General features: G+C 40.8%; 1 protein-coding gene across 11 annotated transcripts in view; it reads right to left on the reverse strand.

Annotated features, from left to right (window-relative positions):
• TLN2 (talin 2) overlaps positions 1-22,406 on the reverse strand; it is a 420,448-nt gene that overhangs the window by 168,644 nt on the left and 229,398 nt on the right. For all 11 annotated transcript variants that reach the window (XM_078079262.1, XM_036081097.2, XM_078079259.1 and 8 more), the window contains 6 exons: positions 21,532-21,661; positions 20,299-20,451; positions 18,255-18,397; positions 16,536-16,663; positions 2,258-2,321; positions 1,118-1,222 (listed from right to left, as the gene is read on the reverse strand). In XM_078079262.1, coding sequence (XP_077935388.1) covers positions 1,118-1,222; positions 2,258-2,321; positions 16,536-16,663; positions 18,255-18,397; positions 20,299-20,451; positions 21,532-21,661 — 723 coding nt within the window. The remainder of the gene's footprint in view (positions 1-1,117; positions 1,223-2,257; positions 2,322-16,535; positions 16,664-18,254; positions 18,398-20,298; positions 20,452-21,531; positions 21,662-22,406) is intronic.

Raw genomic sequence — 22,406 nt, forward strand, 5'->3', positions numbered from 1 at the left:
CCATTCAAAAATTCACTGATAGTTTAAAGCTCACACCAAATGTGAAAAAATTCAACTTCTAAATGATTTTCTGAAAAACAAAGTGATTCACCTATGCTTTCATCATTTGCAAGGGCCCAGCATTTTTGGGTGTAAAACCAAGAGCTGTCTGGTTTAAGTAACTCATCAGCACGAAGTGTATCCCCTTCTTCAGTGTAACATCTTTGTTGCTCCTCAGCCCAAATGAAGCAGCTTTCTCCAATGAGTAGAGTCAAGAAAAACATCTCTACCCCCAAACATCCAAGAGGACAGTGTAACTTTCTTCTTCTCTAGTTCTCTTTAGCAGTGAGGAAAGCAAGCTTCTTAAAGCACCCCAACTCTGGCCTTGGGACTTCTGTCCCTGGGGGCAGCTGAGCACAGTTGATAACATTCTCCTCTGCTTTAAAAAACATGAGAAACTTCACATGGTGGAGTTTTCTTCCAGGGCCAAGGTCAAGAGGTAGGAAGCCAAGAGTCACAGCAAAACAAGTGGAAATCAATGAAACCTATTAGTGAGATGACTAAAATAGAGTATGTGAGGTCAGGAGGTACAAAGGAAAGAAGCCAATGAGAGCGCTAATCAGTCCACCTAAGAACACACCCATCGAGGGCCTCAGTCTTGAATTTCAAAGACCCACCTCTTTCCTCCTAGTAGGAAGGCAAACAATTCCCATGAAATCAGATCTGAAGGCCACAGAAAATCCCAAAGCCCACCTGGAAGTATACAAAGTAAGTACCGTATTTACTACATTCATTCAATTTGGTATATGCAGTTATCAACAACCTTCACTTAGACCAGGGCACTCTTAGTAATCTTAAGTGAAACATTTTCAGAGGGAAGTGACAAGTAGACATAAATGTACTCCTTCAGTGACTTTACAGCAGCGACCGTGCCAGGACAAGACACGAGTGCCTGGAGGCCCACGGGCAGCCAGGCTCACTCACTAGCCTTTTGGCTTACACACTTCGTGTCTGTCCCATGGGCTAGACTCAGGTGACCACTGGCCGGATGCTACCTCTGCATATGCTAGGGGTGTCGGGACAACGAAGCAAGCTTGCCAGCAAACCCCCTCTGCACCCTACGCCCTGCCCTACTTACCTTCACCAGAAAAAAGGACACACCATACGTCCGGAGGGATCGGGCGAGTTTGACATACTTGACCTTGGCTTCTATTTCGCTCATCTCTCCACAGTTCTTATGCTCCTACAAGTGACAGCAGCAAGGGCTGGTTATTGCAGCTCTGCCAGCACGTGGACTCGGTAGAGGTGGTTACAATGTATGGCACATAAAGTTGCTATGAATGATCAATCACTGACGTTTGTGTTGGAGACCCCTCTGTGACCCACGTACCAGCTGACCGAGGATCAGAGCACAGAGAAAGCTCGAATGCAGGGCTTCTTAATGGCAACTGGAGCCCAAACTCCCTACAGATTTTACACCTACAGGCAACAATTCATGCCGTGTAGCATGGCAGACCAGGGTCCAAAGTGTAATCGACTTTTTGGAAGAACTCCATATCCCCAAAGGTTCAGAACCAATGAGTAGATTCATTTAGTAGAGCTAAAATAATGTTCTCCAGGAGAGGTATCATTCTAACATCCACCCAAAATACATGGTTTTCCAAAGAGCAGAATATATAGATGCCTGCACATCAGAGTGCTTGGAAACAAGACTGTGTGCATTTTATACAGACGAAATTTCTACTTCAACTTATATTTACATTTCAATACCGAAGAAGACTTTAATATTTTGGATTCACTGGAGTGATTGTTTTATGGCAAAGTTGATGATAGGGCTTTTCTTACGGTTTGCCTGGAAGAGAAAACTCTCCAACGTTTATGGAAAAAACCCTGAATTTTAAAAAGACACCAGTTTCCAAATTCTAAGCTTCAAAAAACAAATATCAGGACAAAGAAGCTACTTGTAGCTGCTTCTTCAGTGCATTTTAAGAGCAAATCACTTTGTTTCGACACTATCAAGATAATGCCTTTGAAATTAAATGTAGGCACATTTTTCTCAGAAGGACTAAGTAACCTTTAGCAGGAAGGTATGGATTAAGATAATAAATCTGCCCAAAGTAGAACTGTCAGCTTCTTTACTCTTGAGTCACTAATCATTTATTATATAAGCAGAGTACATGTATGGGGTACTAAACTATCATGTGCAGAGGCCCCTCTCATGCTAATAGATGAGGCTAGGGAGTGAGGAGAATAATAAAGTTCTGTACATTTCCAATACCTGAAATATTCTCTTTTCAGCTCCTCTCTGCTTGATGTATTCTTTGGGCAGGAATTCCTTTAGGCTGAGAGAGAGAACAACAAAAAAATAATAATAAGCCATTTATTGTATGATGAGAAGGAAAAAAAAAAGAGACTTTTTTTGTACAACTCCATGAAGTCACTAACTTGCCAGTATTTTATGGGACAATTAAGAACAGACTGCCATATCTCATAATATACACTTAAATAGGACACAAATATAAAACCAGTCTGATACAAAGGATCAAACTAACAAAGTTAAAAAAGAAAGAATTTCCATGATACATTGTAAAGTGCCAGAGCAAAGGGTGCAAGAGTGTAGAGTATGCTATCCTTTGTGATAAAGGGAGGAGAGTGCTTTTCATTTTATATGGTTAATACATATTTTTAGGGGTGCCAGGGTGGCTCAGTCAGTTAAGCATCTGATTCTTGGTTTCGGCTCAGGTCATAATCTCATGGGTCGAGATTGAGCCCCGCGTTGGGCTCTGTGCTCAGTGGGGAGTCTGCTTGAAGACTCTCTCTCCCTCTGCCCACCCCCCTACTCTTACACGTGCGCTGCCTCTCTCTAAAATACATAAGTAAATCTTTAAAAAATATATGTATTTTTAAAACAATACAAACATACATCTAGTACTAATTAAAATGATTCTCTATGGGAAGAAGGGAAACAGGGAGAAGGGAACAAGGATGGAAATGAAACCTCTGGATATCCCTTGCATTACAGTTACCACTTTAGAGCCACTTGAAATTACAAAGAGGGGAAAAATTCAACACCTAAAAATCTAAAGCAAACTGAAATAAATGAACTTAACAGTGTATCAAGTTGATAGCATAACCACAGGAAGAAAAATGATTTCAAATAACTTTGAAAAACTGTCTTTTGACTATACATCCCTAGTGAGATATGTTTTAAAGATAAAGTGAACCATGGAAGACATATTAAATATTGATAACATTATTTTAAAGCTATACCCTCTCCCCTCTAAACACATAAATACACACACACTATAACATTACATTATTACATTATATAGAAGTAGGATGTCATATATAATTAGGATAAAGTAAATGAGTAATTATGTTAGGTGTTAGAAACCAAACTTTTTAGCACGAAATAGATTAAAATAAAGCAAAAAAAAAAAAGTTAAATGAAAACCCTGTAGTCTTTCATTTGAATTGGAGATACTGATCTAAATGTCTGATTCATTCATTTTCTGGAAAACAGTTTTTAGTGTGTCCACTGAGGAAGCTAAGGGCAAGGACCATCTGGTGGCACTGCCAGGGCCTCGGTCAGGTAGCCTCCAAATACTAGTTCCCACTAAAAGGAATCAGGGATCCCTGGAGAAGTGACTGATTCTAACTCTGGGGCAGGAAATGTATTAAATGTTCTTGGGGCTTCTTATGCCCGAGATCAAAGAATCTATCAAAATGACATTGGACTGACATCAAGGGGTAACCACTGGCCAAAATCAGGATGATTTTTAAAACCTTACACAAAGGAAAAGATCGAACAATATAAGAACCCACCATCCATTCACGGCCATTCCTGACTCATCTACTCCTTCACCTCATCGCCTGCACTGGATTATTTCCAAGCAAATCCTACAGATCATATAGTTAATTTCATGTGATGGGGCAATTAGAGTGCCAAAGAATGATGACCACAATGGGTAAAAACACAGATATATAAAAATCCCATAAAGATCCTTTAAAATAATCATTGGTCACCTTAACAGGTGGCTAGGGCACCAACTCCTACTGAAAACTGATTAACACAAAGTAACAAAACTAACAAACACAAAAGAAATAAAAGGAGTCCAAAATCATCATTTTATAGCTCCTAATGAAATAAACGATAGATCAAAACATGCCGGATGGCTGCTAAAACCAACAAGTGACAAGTTAATGGAGAACTTTATAGTAGATAGTTCAGTCTGATTCAAACCCACTTAATCAATTTTATTATTTTTTTTGAATAAATTTTTTTTTTAAGATTTTATTAATTTATTTTTCAGAGAGAGAGAAAGCACAACCAGGGGGAGCAGGAGATAGATGAAGAAGCAGGCCCCCTGCTGAGCAAGGAGCCCGATGTGGGACTCGATCCCAGGACTCTGGGATCATGACCTGAGCCGAAGGCAGATGCTTAACCGACTGAGCCACCCAGGTGTCCCTTAATCAATTTTATTATTAATAAAAGTGGGATAACCAGACAACACATGCCTAACTGATGCAACAGGAAGTACACAGCACTATCCAGGAAGTATTTTTGGCAATAAAGAATAATATGTAATTTAAACTGAATTTAACTAAGATGCTAGATCTAAATATTAGTTTACAAAAAGAGACATGGAAGACACCACCAGGATATAATCAGCCCAATGCCAACTAGGGCAATTCTATAAAAATAACCCAGGTGCCTCACCAATAGCTTGGTGGTAGAGGTGAAAAAGAGGACACAGTAATAGATTAATAGAGTTTCAAAAAACATATTTACTACCAAGCTACAGTAATAAAGACAGTGGAGAATGGATATAATAATAGGTCAGTGTAATAGAATCAAGAGTCTAGAAATTAACCTTTACAGCCAGTTGATTTTCAGCAAAGGGAATGGGTTTTCAATGGGAAAAGAATAGTCTTTTTAACAAATGGCGCTGAGACAATTGGATATCCATGAACAAAACAGTGAAGTTGGATCCTCTACTTCACACCAAACGCAAAAATTAACTCAAAATGGATCAGAGACCCACATTTAAGCTAAAACCGTAAAACTTTTAGAATATAGGAATAAACCTTTATGGCCTTGAGTCAGGGCAACACTTAAGATTCAATACCAAAAGCACACACAGCAAAAGAAAAAATAAGTAGGACTACATCAGAATAAAAAATTTGGAACTCCAAGTGACATGACCAAGAAAATGAATAAGCAGCCCAAAGGATGGGAGAAAATATTGCAAATTAAGTATTTGATAAGGGACTTGTATTCTGAATATGGAAGAACTTTCACAACTTAACAATGAAAAGACAACCCAATTAAAAAATGGGGAGGGGATCTGTAAAAACATTTTTCCGAAGAAGATACACAATTGGCCAAAAGCATATGAATATGTGCCTAACTTCAGTAGCCATCAGGGAAATAAAAAAATATTATAATACGATACCAAACACCCGCTAAGGTGGCTACAATAAAAAAAGATGAACAAGTGTTTGCAAGGATATGGAGAAATTGGAGTCATCACGCATTGCTGGTGGGAATATAAAATGGTATAGCTGCTGTTGAAAACAACATGATAGTTCCTCAAAGCATTAAACAGCAATTTTACTCCTAAGTATGTAACCAGGAAAAATGAAAACATGTCCAAACATTTGTACATGAATGTTCATAGTAGTATTCCTAATAGCCAAAAGGTAGAGACAACTTAAATGTCCAATCAACTGATGAATGGATAAGTCAAATGTAGTTGATCCATACAATAGAACATTACTCGGAAATAAAAAGGAATGACATAGGATATAAACTCCAATATGGAAACACTGTGCTGAGTGAAAGAAGCCCATCAAAAGAGACCACAAATTGTATGATTCCATTTATAGGAAATGTCCAGAATAGGCAAATCTATAGAGATAGCTAGGATCAGTGCTTGCATAGGCTAGGGATGGGTGTGGGGTTACTGAGGAGTGGCTGCTAATACACACAAGCTTGTATCAGGAGGGATAAAAGTGCTCTAAAATCAGATTGTGTGATGGTTGCACAATCTTGTGAATACACCAAAAAACACTGAATTGTACATATGGCATGTGCACTGCATCTCAATAAAACTTTTCTTAAAAAAAACCTTATGAACCAAATAAAATTTGTAGGCCTTGCTTAAATCCTGATATTAAGTAAAAACAGTACTTTTGAGACACCGGGGGGAAATTTAGCAAAGACTGGGTATTAGACGGCATTACAGAATTGTTGTTAATTTTATTAGGTGTTAGGATAGATTTGCGGTTGTACAGGTTTAGAAATTTTTTTTTAATTTTTATTTGTCAGAAAACCATACTGAAGTACTTATAGATGAAATAATATGCTGCCTGGAATTTGCTTTAAAATACTCCAGCAAAAAAAGTAGAGGGGAGGTAGGGTGAGGCCAGATTCTGGCTACATTCACACTTGAATAATGAAGTCTGATCAGCCTGCAAACTACTTCCATCGACAAAAGTTGTAAGCACATTTTCTGGAATTTCAGGGATCTAGTAGCAGAACAATCTGGATTTCTCGGGAGGGTCAGGAGGGGTAGAGTCTAAGAAATATCTAAGCAGCGGGCCACTGCATGTTATGACTATCATTAAGCAACCTCACGGACAAAAACGTGATTGGTCACTGGAAGGCACCAAGGTCACAAAAAAATCTGAGTCACAGAGAAGTTAGTTAGCTGAGGTCACAGGACTTGTCAGTGCCAGGAGCCTCCGACCTCCCAGAGCAAGAGGAGACCCACCTAACAACACAGGTGTTTCAGGTTTCCCCCCAAAGCACACTGAAAACCAAAGCGAGAAAATGCATCATGAGTGGGCCCCTGGACAGTAGCCGCTGTGCTACCAACCAAGGGGGACCTGGCTAAGGTAACCAAAAGCATCCAAAAAGAGACCCATGCCAAACCCCTCGCAACAACAACTGTTACTAGAAGAATTCCAGAGAGCAGGGTCCAGAGGCCAGCCAGGGGCAGAAGATGTTCGGCATTAATGGCAAGAACGTTCTGGGTGGCAACAAGCCGCCTTCTATCCCAACTAACCCTCCCGTTCTTCAGGAGGTACGGAAAACAACTTCCCGAAGCTTGCACTAGAGGTGTTACCCTTGATGTTACAGGGGTGGATTTGGGAGTTTGTCATCAGGTATTTTAAAATACGAAGTGTGTGTGTGCCCATGCGTGGCCTGTGTGTTTCCCCAGTAAATCAGCCAAGTGCCCAGTGTCAGTATGAGGCTGGAAGGAGCAGGCAGCCCATCATCGCTGCCTGCCAGGCAGCAAGAAGCTCCAGCTCCGTTGTTTTGATTACCAACCCTGAGCTTGGAAGGCTCCTAAGCATCGGGGACATGCATACAAGTGAAATCTGTCAGCCTTCTTTGAGAAAACGGGTCAGACTGGCAAGCCTGTTCGGTAATTCTTCTCTTAATTAAGCAAGCTCTGGCCAAGCAAAGTCCCCCCCACTGCCTCCTTCGGTATTCCCACTTGAACATGGCTATGTTAACACTTGAATAATGTGTCATTCTCCTCCAAATCCTACCCCTAGCCTTTTAAATAACACCTTTCTGAGTGCAGTAATAATAGACCCTCCACTTCACGGAGAGGGTGGGCTAGTCCAAGCTCCTCTTCTCCCCGAAGAGCCATGGGAGGTTGGAAGTGTGCAGCCAGCAGATTCTTCTCTCATGAGCCCCACTTCTGCTCTGGCCAAGTCAGCTGTATTTGTTCTGCACTCTTGCTGCTGGCTGAGTGTCACATGATAATGCAATAAACCAACAGAGCCCATAAACTGCTAACATAGGGGGGAAAAAAAAAAAGCAAGCAAGCTACTGAATGCTTAAGAAAGGTAAATATTTCCGAAAGTTATTAGATGTGAGACCACTGCAAAATACTGAAAAGAAAAAAAATCATGAAAATCTAAAAATAGTTTCACCCTCAGACTGCTCCAGGATTGTCTTTAAATTCGCTCTTAGATGATGTGGTTCATACAAGGAAAATACAGAACCCCAACCAGGGGATCCACACCAAGAAAAAACTTTGGTCTTCCATCAAAAGATTAGCAAGTAAATGTATAAGTTGAAAAGTTTATTTACAGGGTTTCACAAAAGTAGATATCACAGATTCTGTTATTTCATTTTTTTTTTAAGATTTATTTGAGAGAGTGAGCGTGTGCTCATGCACTCTGGGGGTGGTGCTGTGGGGTGGGGGTGGTGGGCAGAGGGAGAGAGAGAATACTGAAGCAGACTCCCCGCTGAGAAGGGAGCCCAACACAGGGCTCCATCCCAGGACCCTGAGATCATGACCTGAGCCTAAATCAGGCGTTGGCCACTCAACTGACTGAGCCACCCAGGTACCCCTTAAATTCTGTACTTAAAATGTCTTTTTGGATTATCCACAGTCTAAGCCATGTTGATAGAGGATTTCTACTATCAACAACTGCTGTTTATTGAAAGTTAAACACTGTTCCAGGTGCTTTACATGTATAAGTAGATTAATTAAATTCTGACAAAAGGCCATGGAAGAAAATATCCCATTTTATACATGGAACATGAGGTTCAGAGACGCTATATTGCCCGCAACCTAGCTACTCAACACTCTGGTCCCTCCAAGCTACCCTTTACTCAAAACACATAATATGTGATCAGTATTTCAGAACCTTCAGATAAAGAATAAGACAAGAGAAATAGCCAGATAGTGGTAAAAATTACCGTAAGACTGGCAATTTTTTAGAAATGCCCAGAAGCCATTAAATGAAAGAAGGGGAACTTAACACATTTGGGGGAGCAGTGTCTAGATTCAAATCTAGGTGTTCACAAAACCTCATTTTCTTATATAAAATTAAAGCTGCTTGTTCAAGTACTTCCAAAGGAGGGGTCCTCAAGACGTTCTGTGGTCTGGCAAGAAGTATACAAGTATATGAGAGTCAGCTACGATTTTGGGAAATGTGAACTGCTTCTCATCTGTCCCAGAGTTGCCACAAGGACATGTCCACAGGCAAGCCCCCACTTCTCTGAGCTGGTGTTCACCCAGCAAGAGTGGAGGCTTGGAGGGGAGAGAAGGTGGAGAGATATAGCAGGGACCGTGTCACCCACAGGACACTGGAACACTCAGATTTCCTGAGCCCAGCCTTCATGGCCAGTCACCAAATGACCAACAATAACGTCTCAAATGTGATACCATGTAAGCGGTCGCAGGACCGGGAGCATCAGCTCTACGTGGGAACGTGTCAGAAGCGCCAAGCTTCAGGCTTCGTCCCAGACCAGCTGAGTGAGAGGCTCTGGAGGGGAGACCCCGCAGTGTAAACAAGCTCTCTAGAGGATTCTGATGTATGCTGGAGTTGGAGAACCATTAGCACACTGGGCTGAAAGCTCAAGCGATGGATTCAGACACACCTGAATTAGAAGCCAGACTCAAAGATGAATGTATCTGTACGATGGAGGGTACTAGTGATGTCCTGCCTAACTGTGGAGACGATGTGAGAGGAAAGAAGCATCTGTCGAGCTGGGAAACACTTAGGGTGAGAAGAAGTGGAGAGCGAAGATGGCATGGGGGACGCTCGGAAAGGGTTTGAGGACTTAATGTCAGCCACACAGCAGTTCTGGGCTCCCGAACCAATCCCAGTGCCCTTTGGTCTAAGGACAGGAACCCATGCAGAGGCTCAGGGGTAGCTTGGGGCTAGATCAATTCAGTGGTGCCTGGTTTGAAAGTTCTGGAGTCTGAGAGCAGTTAGGGAGGTAGGCACCAACTTTAGGAAGCTGCTGCTAGGGGTGGGGAGTTAAGGCACCACTGGACGGTCACAGCCTCCTCTGATGGGAGAGCCCTTGGTTGTCAGGTGCACAGGACAGAAGCAAACAATCAAGAAACTGGTGGGTCGTAGTGGTGAGGAATAGGAGGTAAAGCAGAGCCGATGAAAAACACAAGCTGAAATAACTCCTTCTCCATTAGTTTGAAAATACGATCTACAGCCAAATTATTCCAAAGCCTAACTCTAAAGTAGGAATAGGAGTTTGAATAAACGCCAAGAGAAAAACTGACTCAAGGCCTCCTACTGTGTCAAAAGCTTTGCTTGTTGACAAGAGAATATGTTCAGTTTGTGGTGAAAAACTTCCAAGTCCACTCTGAATTCTTCAACAGAGATTCATAGATCAGGTTGCTTTGTTTTCTCAGTAGGACACATCCAAGGCACATGCCGACAGGACAACCGGCTGTGGTCAACAAGGCTGAGAGGGGTCCTCAGCCTGCGCCCCACCTGCCTGCACCCAACCACTGGGTCATACCCCTGTAGCAGACAGAGCCAGGAACACTTGCTGTCTGAACTCCAAGGCCTGTTCATTTTGCCTTTGCCAGATGTTAGAGATCCAGCCTCAGTGAACATAAGCTTTTATCACCTCAGACTATTTACAACTGTTTTTAAAAACTGTCAATTGTGGAAACATTAGAAATAGATCCTATTGTCATATTTGCTTTATGATTGCTACCCATTTTTAAAGAAGTAGAGATTACAGATTTAGCTGAAGTCCCACACCATCCTTCTTTCTCTCCCTAACTGTACTTTCTTGTAGTTTTCATGCATATTTGATTATGTTCCTACTTCTCCTTGTACCTATAAACATATTCTGTTTCTCTTTGTATTTTTAAATTCAACGTTCATTTTTTGAAATGGCTTGTTTCCTCTGTAAAGTACTTTGATGTTTTCATACATCTAAGTTTGTGCCCATCTAATAGACATGAAATGCTATATTCTTATTGATTTTGCATTTGATTTACTTATGAGGCTGAATATTTTTCCGTATCTTTATAAGTCAGTTGAATTTCCTCTTTTCTAAAGTACCTGTTGGTATACCGAGTGATGATTTTCTTTTTTTTTTCCTGAGGGACTGCATGCCTGCGCATGCACATGGGGTGGGGAGGTAGGTGGAGAGGGGCAGAGGGAGAGGGAGAATCTTACACAGGCTCCATGCCTAGTGCAGAACTCGAACTCGAACTCGAACTCACAACCCTAAGATCATGACCTAAGCTGAAATCAAGAGTCAGTCACTTAACTGACTGAGGCATCCAGGTGCCCCCCTTCGCTTTCTTTTCAATAATTTCTGGATATTAGCTTGTTCTTCGTAGTATGTGTTGCAAACATGCAAATTTCTTCTTCTACACTTTGGAGCTTCACTCTTAATTTGGTAATATATTTTGCCTATTATTTTAATTTTAATAAAGCAGTTTATCAACCTTTAGAACGCTTATCACCCAGCATCAGTAATAGAGTATTTTTAATTACTATAGCTTTATAAGAAATTGGGTATTTGTGTGAGTCCTTCAATTAGCCTTGGTCTGAGTCCAGACTAGTGCATAGTAATTTTTTAACAGTTTTATTGAAATATATATATTATCTTCTAAGTTTTTATTTACTGAAGTATAATTAACATAAAGTATCCTTTTAGTTTCAGATATACATCGAGTGATTCGGTATTTTTATACATTATAAAATGACCCCCACAATAAGACCATCTGTCACCATACAAAGTTATTACAATATTATTGACTATATTCCCTATGCTGTACATTACATTCCTATGGCCTATGTACTTTGTAACTGAAAGTTTGTGTATCTTTAATCCCCTTCACCTATTCCAATTCAACAATGGAAGAAAACAAAAATATCAATTCAAAGAGATACATGCACCTCTATGTTTTACTGCAGTATTTACAATAGCCAAGATACAGAAGCAACCCAAGTGTCCATCGATGGATGAATGGTTCAAGAAGATGTGATGAACAATAGAATATTATTCAGCCGTAAAAACAGAATGAACTCTTGCTATTTGCAACAACATGAATGGATGTAGAAGGTATTATAACTAAAAGAAAGACAAATACCATATGATTTCACTTATATGTGGAATCTAAAAAGCAAATACACACACACAACAAAACAAACAGACTCACAGATGCAGGAAACAAACTGTTGGTTACCAGAGAAGGGACGGGTTGGGGGGTAAGCAAAATAGGTCAAGGGGGTCAAGAGGTACATATACCTTTTAAAATTTGTTTTTCTCATTACTTGATATGTGGGATTGTGATTAGAATTGAACTGAATTTATAGACAAATATGAATTGCTTTTGTGACATTCAGCCTTCCTATATATTAACATAACAAAACACTCCATTTATCCAGATCTTCATTTATGTTCTTCAATGAGCATTATATATATAACTATAATTATATTTTATATAATATATATAATATATATATATATACCTGTAGGTGAGTATGAATACAATTGTTCGGACCTAGGTGGTGATAAGCAGTTATATATTTATCTCTTTTCCAGGGACTTTACTCTTAGTAGCTCTAAGAAGTTTCTCTGTAGATTGAGAGGATTATATGCAGATAATCCTATCACCTACAAATAGTGACAGTTTCAGTTTTCTAATCCTGAAATTATTCATCTTTTTCTTTCCTCATGTTGTATTTTACTTATTAACTGCCTCTCTGCACTAGAATGTAGGTTCCACAAGGGCAGAAATGTTTATGTTTTTATATTGCTCTATCCCCAGTGCCCACAAGGCAGGCCATAAATTGTTCAATAAATGTTACATCCCTAGAAGAAAGTAGTTGTAACCTGCAGTTACCTCTAAATACATGTCATGTTGGACTCAATGTTTTATTAACTTTGGGGAGGGCATCTCTATTCAGTTTAAACGTTTTCCATGGTCTATATTCAGTTTCGGTATTTGATTCTGCTAGTTCCAAATTAAGGTGAGGAGGTTTTTTAAATTTTCTTTCCTTCTATTCTCTAAAATAACTTGGGCCTAGTTTTCACTTGTTTTGTGGGGTTTATTTTAAACTGATAAGGCAATTTCTTTCAAGATTAGAGATGTACTCAGATTTCCTCATCACCCATTTTGTGCCAATTTTCAATTTTTTTGGCTGCAAGCTTTCAATTCATTCTGATTTTTAAAATCTCTTTATCTGAAGCTCTGTCCTATTTTCATTACCTATAATGTTTATATTTTGCCTTTTTCTACTTCTGCTTTTTTCTTGATCAAACTTACCAGAGATTTACTTTGGAAAAATTAATTTTTCCAAAGCAGCAGCTCTGGGTTGTATTGATTCTGTGATTTTATTTCATTACTTTCTCTTGACTAAAATATTTTCTTTATTTTCATCTTGTTCTAATGATCACTGAGGAAAGTATGTTAAATTATTCCACTAAAATTGCATATGTGAAATTCTCCTTATATTGTATCTTTCCTTTAAATATTTTAAAGTAATATCATGTGCATATAGGTTCATAATTTGTCATCCTGGCAAATTAGTCTATCTTTATAATGACCTTTTCTGTTTCTACTTAGATTTTCTTTGTCTTACAGCCTATTTTCTGTGACATTAAATATGGCTTCTCCAGTTTTAACTAGTTTCCTGGGACATCATTTCCTATATGCCTTTACTTTAAACTTTCCTCTGTCCTTAAAATGTAGGTATGTCTTTTAGAAATAGTATAGAGCTGGACAATATGAGAACCTTTATTAATAGCTGGATTTAGGGGCGCCTGGGTGGCTCAGTTGGTTAAGCGTCTAGCTTCAGCTCAGGTCATGATCCCAGGATCCTGGGATGGCGCCCCATGTCCTCGGGTTCCCTGCTCAGTGGAGAGCCTGCTTCTCCCTCTGCCTCTGCTCCACCGCCCCCCACCACCACTCATGGCTCATGCACACTCTTTCTCTCCCTCTCTCTCAAATAAAACCCTTACTAAAAAAAAAAAAAAGGAGCTAGATTTATTTTTATTTGCTATGATGCCTAATATTTATAAGTCTTTCTCTTATTTGTACATTCTATGTACCATACTTCCGGGTTTGTTTCCACAACGCACCCTTCTCAACTCCTATTGTATTGGTCACATTGTTTGTATATCTTCTCCACTCCTCCCCAGCACTGGTTTGGAAGTTACACAATCTATTTCCGTTCTTTTAAGCTGCGAATCTTCACAGCTTTGTAATCATTGGTCAAAGCCTTCTATGGATCTTATTGTTATCAAAGAAGATTAGATGCACTGATCAACTTTAGACCTTAAATCAAGTGTATGTGATAAAACTGAGGACCACTCCAGGCAATGGGTATAGAGCGTTCACTGTATAATTCTTTCAGCATTTTGTGTGTTTGATTTTTTTCATAGTAAAATATTGGGGGGTGATAGACATTGGAGAGGGTATGTGCTATGGTGAGCGCTGTGAATTGTGTAAGACTGTTGAATCACAGACCTGTACCTCTGAAACAAATAATACATTATATGTTAAAAAAAAAAAAAAAAAAGAAATAGAAAAAGAAGAAGATAGCAGGAAGGGAAAAATGAAGGGGGAGAATTGAAGGGGGAGACAAACCATGAGAGACTATGGACTCTGAGAAACAAACTGAGGGTTCTAGAGGGGAGGGGGGTGGGGGGATGGGTTAGCCTGGTGATGGGTATTAAAGAGGGCACGTACTGAATGGAGCACTGGGTGTTATATGCAAACAATGAATCATGGAACACTACATCAAAAACTAATGATGTAATGTATGGTGACTAACATAACATAATAAAATTAAAAAAAAAAAAAAAGAAGGATTTGATCACTTTTTCAAGTGATACACAGTCAGGGAAATGTGACCCCGTCATTTTGTTTTAATTAAGAGGAGACGAGTATCCTCAGGAAGTTTTACCTGTACAATATATGCAATACGGTATACAATTAAATATCTACATAAAATGAAAATGCCTCATTACCTAGACTAGATTTGGTCTAATTAAAAAGTAAATCAAATTCATAAGGAAAAATAATTGCCACTAGGCATAAGAAGCTTCTTTTAATTTGGAATCTGAGTAAGGATACACATACCACCAGAGGCATGAGCCTCATACTATAATCTCAGAAAAAAGGAAACTGACTGAATACGATTGTGTAACCCTGGCTGGCTACCACAGATTAAGACACGGGGCATTTTTAGTGGGGTATAGGTATGCAGCATTCCACAGGGCCCCCAAACTGCAGAAGACTCTATAAGGGTAATACCAGTGCTCTGATACCATTTGGAAGCCCCACACAGGTAAGCCATCTGGGGTGTCACAGAACAGAGCAAGGCAAACTTTGCATGGTTCCTGCAGGAAGGAAGCCAGACTGATTGGGTAGAAATGGGCCCTGAGGAACTCTTGGCCATATGACTTATTTGGAGAATACAGAACCAAGTCAGTGACAGGACATATGTAGAGCCGTTCTCTGCACAGTATATTGTAGGCCAAAGCATCACTTTGGAAAGGCTCCTTCGGATTCATTAAACCCAAGGGTAGAGGGTTTTTGGGTAACAACTCAGTTTAGAACCATCACCATGCTGGCCAAGCACATTTGCTGCCAGGGAAGAAGTTAGATTTTCTTCTTACTCTAGGGCCTATGCTGGTCCCAATTACTTTCTACCAAAGTGAAAGTGGGGTCAAGGGCCAAGTAAACACTTATGTTATCCTCGTCCCTCAATATACTTGGACATAATGCAAGTGATGCCCTACTCAACACGTTTCAGGTTGACATATCCTCCAGAAAAGGGACATCTGCCCCCAGCTGGCATTCAGCTCAGGTCCCACCACCAAAGCTTCTACAAGTTACACTCTAGGTCACAGCAGGCTATTGATCATGTCAAGACACTCTGTATATTTGCTGGGGGGGGGGGGTGTTGGAGGGGGCTCATTCAAATGTTTCATCTGCCCTAAGAGGAAGCAGAAGAAAGAAAAGTGTGGGGGGAGAAACAGGTAAAGGAATGTTACCAGAGGAAGAAAGAGACAAAACTCTTGGAGAAGCTGATCAAAACAGAGGGCAAGATCACTTCAAAGAAAAGCAGCCTATGTGTGGCTGGGCCTGTCCTGTTGTGTATTTCTAGGAAGTCCAGCCCTAAGGCTCATATCTGTAGGGTTGCTTTCTCTTAAATCTCCAAGAACTGAGCTCTCCTCCAAAACACCCCATCATTTTCTGCAAGGGAACCAAAGACCAGATGTATGCAAAAGCGAAGTATGTAATGTGTACCCCACCCTTTCAGAGTAATGAAGAATTCCTAAGATTGTAATAAGGAACGTGAAGCTCTTTCATGCTCTCTTGCTCTAAAAAGGAGAGTCTTGAGAAGAAATTAAAAATGACAAAATCTGGCCTAATGTGAAGAAGGAATGTTCTAATGGGAAGAGATTTCAGAAGATGGAGGTCCTGAGTTCCTCAACTCCAAAGATATCCCAGGACAGACTGGACAATGTCTTGGCAGGGTGCTACAAATTCTGTGGTCGCCATGGAATCACCCTCTGCCAGAACTTGGAGCACTAACCATCACAGTCCTTCCAATGTTGAATTTCCAGGCCTTTTTGCTTTCTCCAAGGTCCACAAATTTGGTCATATACTCAACTGAGGCAGAGCTAACAATCTCATAACTGATTACAAATAGGATATAGGGTATGTATTTTATGTAGCTGGCTCAAAAATAAAATAGTGAAAAGAAGAGGCGAGAAGAGGAAAAAAACCCAAAAGATTACTTACTCTAAGAATCCGGGTTTGTGTTTATGTTCCACATGAGGTCCAAATTGTATCTGGGCTTGAAATCCTCCAAACTCACAAGCTTTCTCGAAGGAGACAGGGTGGGAGCCATTCAGGATATCATCCCGAGCCTGAAACACAAGAGGAAGCGAAAAGCATCAGGAGCTTGGGGGAACCACGCATACTCTCCAGGGACACGTTCCTGCATCTGAACGCACCCTCTCTGTGGCGCAAAGGGAAAGTGCCAGCCAACGGGGACACACTCAGGACACTGCAGGTCACTGTAGCACAGTAGGATTAAGGCAGAAGGAAAACAAGTCCTTCCCCCAAACTGCCTATAGATAGAAAATATCAGCAGTATCCAGAATATTAAAACTAAAGCTTTAATATCTAGGAAGGTAGCAGTGATCATGAAAAATAAAGAGGCAAAGGGAAATCCTTGTGATTCACAATATATTTCTTATGTCCCTAAATCATTAAAGCTAACAGAAAAATTACCTAGAGGTAAAATCAACCCAATCCTCATCCCAAGATAAAAGCCAATGTAATGTAAGGTGGTGGCATGGGGAGAGAGATGGACAGATAATAACTCAATACTACAGCCATGTAAGGGAAATAAGCAAAATGCACAATGCTCGAATGAGGAATGCACGGTGTCTAAAGTACTTCTCCCAGTTCCTGATCCACCACTTCTGTTGCTATCTATTCTTCTGTCTTTTCTTCCTCCAGTTCAATAACCCCCAGACCACTCTCCTGCAGATACTCTAAGTGATGGCTCTGTGACTTAAACCAACAAGCATTTTCTTAGTGCCTGGCTATCTTCCTTCCTTCTGCCTCCTGGCCCTCCTCCTTCCATGGCATTCTTGTACCCACTAACTCAGGGGTTAGCAAACATTTCCTGTCAAAGGCCAGAGAGTAAACATATTAGACTTTGTGGGTCATGCTGGCTCTGTTGCAACTACTGAACTCTGCCACTGAAACACGAGAAACACCACGGACAATAAGTAAACAGTTACATGATATGGAAAGGGTTTACCCAACAAACCCTTTCATTCATGCAAACGAATGAGCTGTGTTCTAATAAAACTTTATTTACAAACACAGGGGATGCCAGGGCAGCATTTTGCTGACCTCCGCATTATTTCCGAGGGCAGATAAGTAAGTAAATAGAAGGAGAGGAAAGGGAGGGAGGGAAGGAAAGGATGAAAGAAGAAAGATCAGGATTTCCTTGAGCTGAAAAAAAGACTGGGGACCATCTGGTACGAAGCCAACATCTTACATATTGGGAAACTGCAAACTCTGAGAAGTTAAATGACTTGTCTGAGTTTCAACAATAGGTTAATGGTGAAGACATAAAAGGTTATGAAGAGACTATCTTTCAGGTAATGAGAAATGTGGATTTTCTGACCAATATTCACTTGTATCCTAAGACAGCAGCGAAGAGAGCTTCAGTGCAGTGGTGAGCCCGTTAAGTGCCTCAGAGTCAGGCAGAGATACAGCACCGGCCACCAGGTCTCAATCTGGGAGGCCAAAGGCCCTCCTTTCTTTGTGGAACATCAGTCCGTACCACAACCAAGCACGTGAGGAATCCCTCGACAGTGCCCCCTTGAAACTGTGTGCCCAAAACACCACGGAAGCCTGAGCTGAGCTCCAGCTCACCACAAGCCACGGCCAGGAGCTTCCTGACTTCTCACCACCCTCAATGAACATTAAATGCTGTACCTGAACATAAAGCAAGTTCAGCTGCACGGGGTCTCTTGAGTCCACATTCTGATCAGAGTAGAAGAACTTCCGTCTAAGTAGCAACGTTTCGTGTTCATCTACTCCTTGTTCTCTGAATGTTCGGCTGTGATCCAGCCAATTTACTGCAACACAACAAGACAGATGAAAGAACTGTATGTATTCTTCCTCTTGGTTTGAAGGGATTTATCAAAAGAGAAGTGCATTTCTGGAATGCTGATATTCAGTTAGTTACTTATATTAAAACTGTGCTTTTTAACTTCGCAAAATTATTTCACATACACCATTGTGTGCCATATGACCCACCAAAAAACACCTGAGAGAAAATTCCCAGCCATTCCTAAAGTTTGTTAAGGCCCCACAATCAATTTTTAACATGGGGGGAAAGAAAAATTAATGATTTATGCCAAGACAACCACGTTAGCATTTTCCTTTAAGTCAACAGTGGATACTTCAAGTCTCATTGCATGAAATAATTTATAAACTGAGCATAATGAGTTACCTCCACCTGTAAGCAGAAAAGAAGAAGAAAATAGAAGTAATGGGGGGGGGCAGTGGGGATGAGGGGTTGGGGGGAAGCAGGACAGGACACTAAGGGATCAGGGATGGTAGAACCCTGCCCATGGCCCAGCCTGGATCTCATTCAGAAAACGCTCACCTGTTATCTGGGTGCACAGGAATGGAGCACCCCTCTACACTTTCCACAGCTCTCATTCCCATACTCCTCCCTGGGCTTAACACACACATTGTGAGTAAGTAAGTATTACAAGCCTCACTGGATTCTAAGCAACTTCAGCACAGGGAATGTGTGGGAGTGATCTCATCTCCCACGGTACCTGGGAGAGTATCATGCACATTATAAAAATCCTTGGGATTTGTCTACCACTCTCTCACTTGGAAAGAAGTATGTAACTGGAAATCAAACGAGGCAGAAAGAAAAAAAAAAGAATGAAGAAAGGGTCAGAGGAAATGAAAGCCTCACGGAGGATCAATAAACATAATGACCATGATAACATCTTCCCAATGCAACAGCAAGAACAATGAAAGAGCGAGCCTGGGAAGGTCTATATAACTGTGCATGAAGGGGGATGTTGGGCATCCAGGTGCACATAGCATACTTTGGGGACACATGGGGTGTAGATAAGGGCTTTTCCAAATATTAACTGTGTGGTCACAGAAGAGGACTTTCCTATAATCAGCGTTTTGTAACCTCTAAGGAAATAATGGATCTAGGCAATGGTCATCAACGGCTGTTAACATCAGAAAATAGGAGACAACCAAATACAACTTTCTGATGGAAGTAGACAACACCACATAAGGAGTCTTTACTTAAAAAACAGACACATACACATGAATCTGATCAAGTTTCCAGATGTCAGGAATTAAGAGAGACAGAAGTACGTGCTAGAGGACAGCGCAGTCAACAAAATCCAGACCGTAGAAAACTCCATACAAATAACAATCTGCTTTCTTCTTCCCAGAAATTCCGAGAGGGGGAAAAAAAGAGATGGAGGGGAAGTTTGAGACAAAAACAGGTAAGCGTCACTTCATCTAACCTTATTTGGACCCCAGTTTAAACCAATTATTAGCTTTTTTAGAAGACAGTGTGAACATAATTTATATATTTGATATTAAGAGATTACTTTTTTTAGGTGTGAAATAGGACTATAGTCCATTTTTTCCCTTAGAAGTCTTTTAGTGCCACAGAACAACAGCCAACAGAAAACTCCTGCCCAGGGTCATGTACGTGAAGGGAGGGGAGTGAGGCCTGGCCACACCTGCACCTGGCCCAAGCTCCCTTCTTTTTCTTTTTTTAAGATTTTATTTATTTATTTGACAGAGAGACATAGCGAGAGAGGGAACACAAGCAGGGGGAGTGGGAGACGGAGAAGCAGGCTCCCCGTCTGAGCAGGGAGCCCGATGCGGGGCTCGATCCCAGGAACCTGGGATCATGACCTGAGCCGAAGGCAGATGCTTAACCAACTGAGCCCCCCAGGCACCCCCCAAGCTCCCTTCTGACACTCACAGTCATCATCCGTGTGGAGCTTGGCCTTCAGCTTCTCCATCTTCCTCTCGTCTCGCAATAGAGTCCTGTCTTTTTTTAGCGTCCCTGTCCCTTCCTCTTTCTTTTCTTCAATCGTTTCTTGGATTAAAGAGTACTCTTCATAGTTCGTTATTCCTAAAAATATAAATTAGGTTATAATTACCAGTGATGACACTGCTGTCACTCCTTCCAGCCGGGGGCCTGTGATACTCCGAGGAGTCCCGGTAGCACAGGACAGAAAGAGGCTTTACAAAGGTGAGGGTCAGGGGGCCACCCAGGAGCACACATCAAATAACTCTGGCCAAAAACAAGGTTTCTCAGCTAATTAAGCCATGTTTAAAATGTCACATTCAATTCTCCTAATTTTCGAGAAACAAGCACAGAGTAGAGATCATGCAGAACAAGGCAAGATAGGGTCAAACAAGAAGTGGCTGAAGCAACTGGTCTTCCTTTGCGTGGAGAGAAGACTAAGAGAGGCCAGGACACTTTTTCCAAATATTTGAAGGGCTTCATGCAGAAAGGAGATGACTAGAAGCTACAAGAAGCAAAGTTGTATAGCCATCAATTGTACAGGCTGTCCCTATCAGTCTTCAAGGAAATACTGGACGTCACTGATGCTTATACACAATCTCAGTCATGGACAAGAAACTGAATTATAGGATTCCAAACATATTTTCAATTAAAAAATTCCTTTTGGGGGTGCCTGGGTGGCTCAGTCGGCTAAGCGTCCAACTCTTCAATTTGGCTCAGGTCACGATCTCAGGGGCCTGAGATCTAGCCCTGCATCAGGCTCTGCACTCAGTGGGGAGTCCGCTTGAGATTCTCTCTTTCCCTCTGCCCCTCCCCAGCTCATGCTCGCTCTCACGTGCCCATGCAGGCGTGCTCTCTCTCTCTAAAGTAAATATATAAATAAAATCTTTAAAAAAAAATTCCTTTGGCTTTTGTGCTTGCTTCGGCAGCACATATACCAAAAAAAATCCCTTTGGCTTTTGAAAGAGAAAATCTCTCAATTTCGACTCGGTGAGACGTTCAAGTGTTTACAATACCAGTTAGCGGGGTTGCATTATCTAGGGAATAGCAACACTGTCTTAGGATTGGACAGAAATCTGTGGCTAGGACACATTCAGGATTGGCAAGTCACCAAATGGGGGTGAAACAACAGGTGCGTAATTAACAACAAAACAAAAACTGGAACCTCGGCATGGGAATGCTCACCTATCCTGCTGCAAATAGTAACCAGGAGTTCCCCAACGGTCTTGGAGTCATCCACCATCACTGTTTTCACGGATCCATCCAGCATCCGGATTTTCTGAGGTCTCTGTTTCTTCTTATATTCCAAAATATCCTACAGCAAAACCCCACAAAATTTTCATACGACTTGATAAACCAGGTAATCAACTTGGACACTTTTCTTTAAAAAAATGAATTTTCCCTAGCACACTCTGATTTTCTCCTTCAAAGTTTTCATGAGATTTTTGCCACTAAAACAGAAACCCCAGTGCTAAGTAACTGCTTCCAGCAAGCTTTCTTAAAATCTGATGGTGAAATTACCCCCGAACAAGTACTGTTTATAGCTTACAATTCTTGAAAACTAACCTCTGTAAACTTAAAGTAGCTTATGCCTTCCTGAAAGTCTGTGGATGATCTGCTTTGATGAGAACTAGCAGAGGAAAAATCCTACTTACCATTGAAAAAGACAGTAGTGTGCTTCTCCAATTATCTTATGGTTGCAAGCAATTTTTAATATAGATGTCACGAAGGAATATATAATACCCCTCATAACTCTTTATAGTAGTGGTATGCCACAAAAGTGGTTTTTGCAGTAATGGCAAGATGAAACAGGGGTAGTAGGTTTGGAAGTTACTTTTAAATAGACTTTTTTTTTTTTAAACTACATTTAACAACAGAATTATGAATGGAAAATTAATTGGTACCACATAATTCACTCTCACTTTATGGAATACTGACCAATCGGGTATGTGCATTCCATATACTAAAACCCAGTATCTTCAAGGTTAAGCTGAAGACAATATTTAACACTTTTTTATTCATTACCTCTAACTCCAAACACAATCATTTTTTGTTGTCGC

This window comes from Halichoerus grypus, chromosome 8 (assembly GCF_964656455.1).
Source record: "Halichoerus grypus chromosome 8, mHalGry1.hap1.1, whole genome shotgun sequence".
In the NCBI taxonomy this organism is placed as follows: domain Eukaryota; kingdom Metazoa; phylum Chordata; class Mammalia; order Carnivora; family Phocidae; genus Halichoerus; species Halichoerus grypus.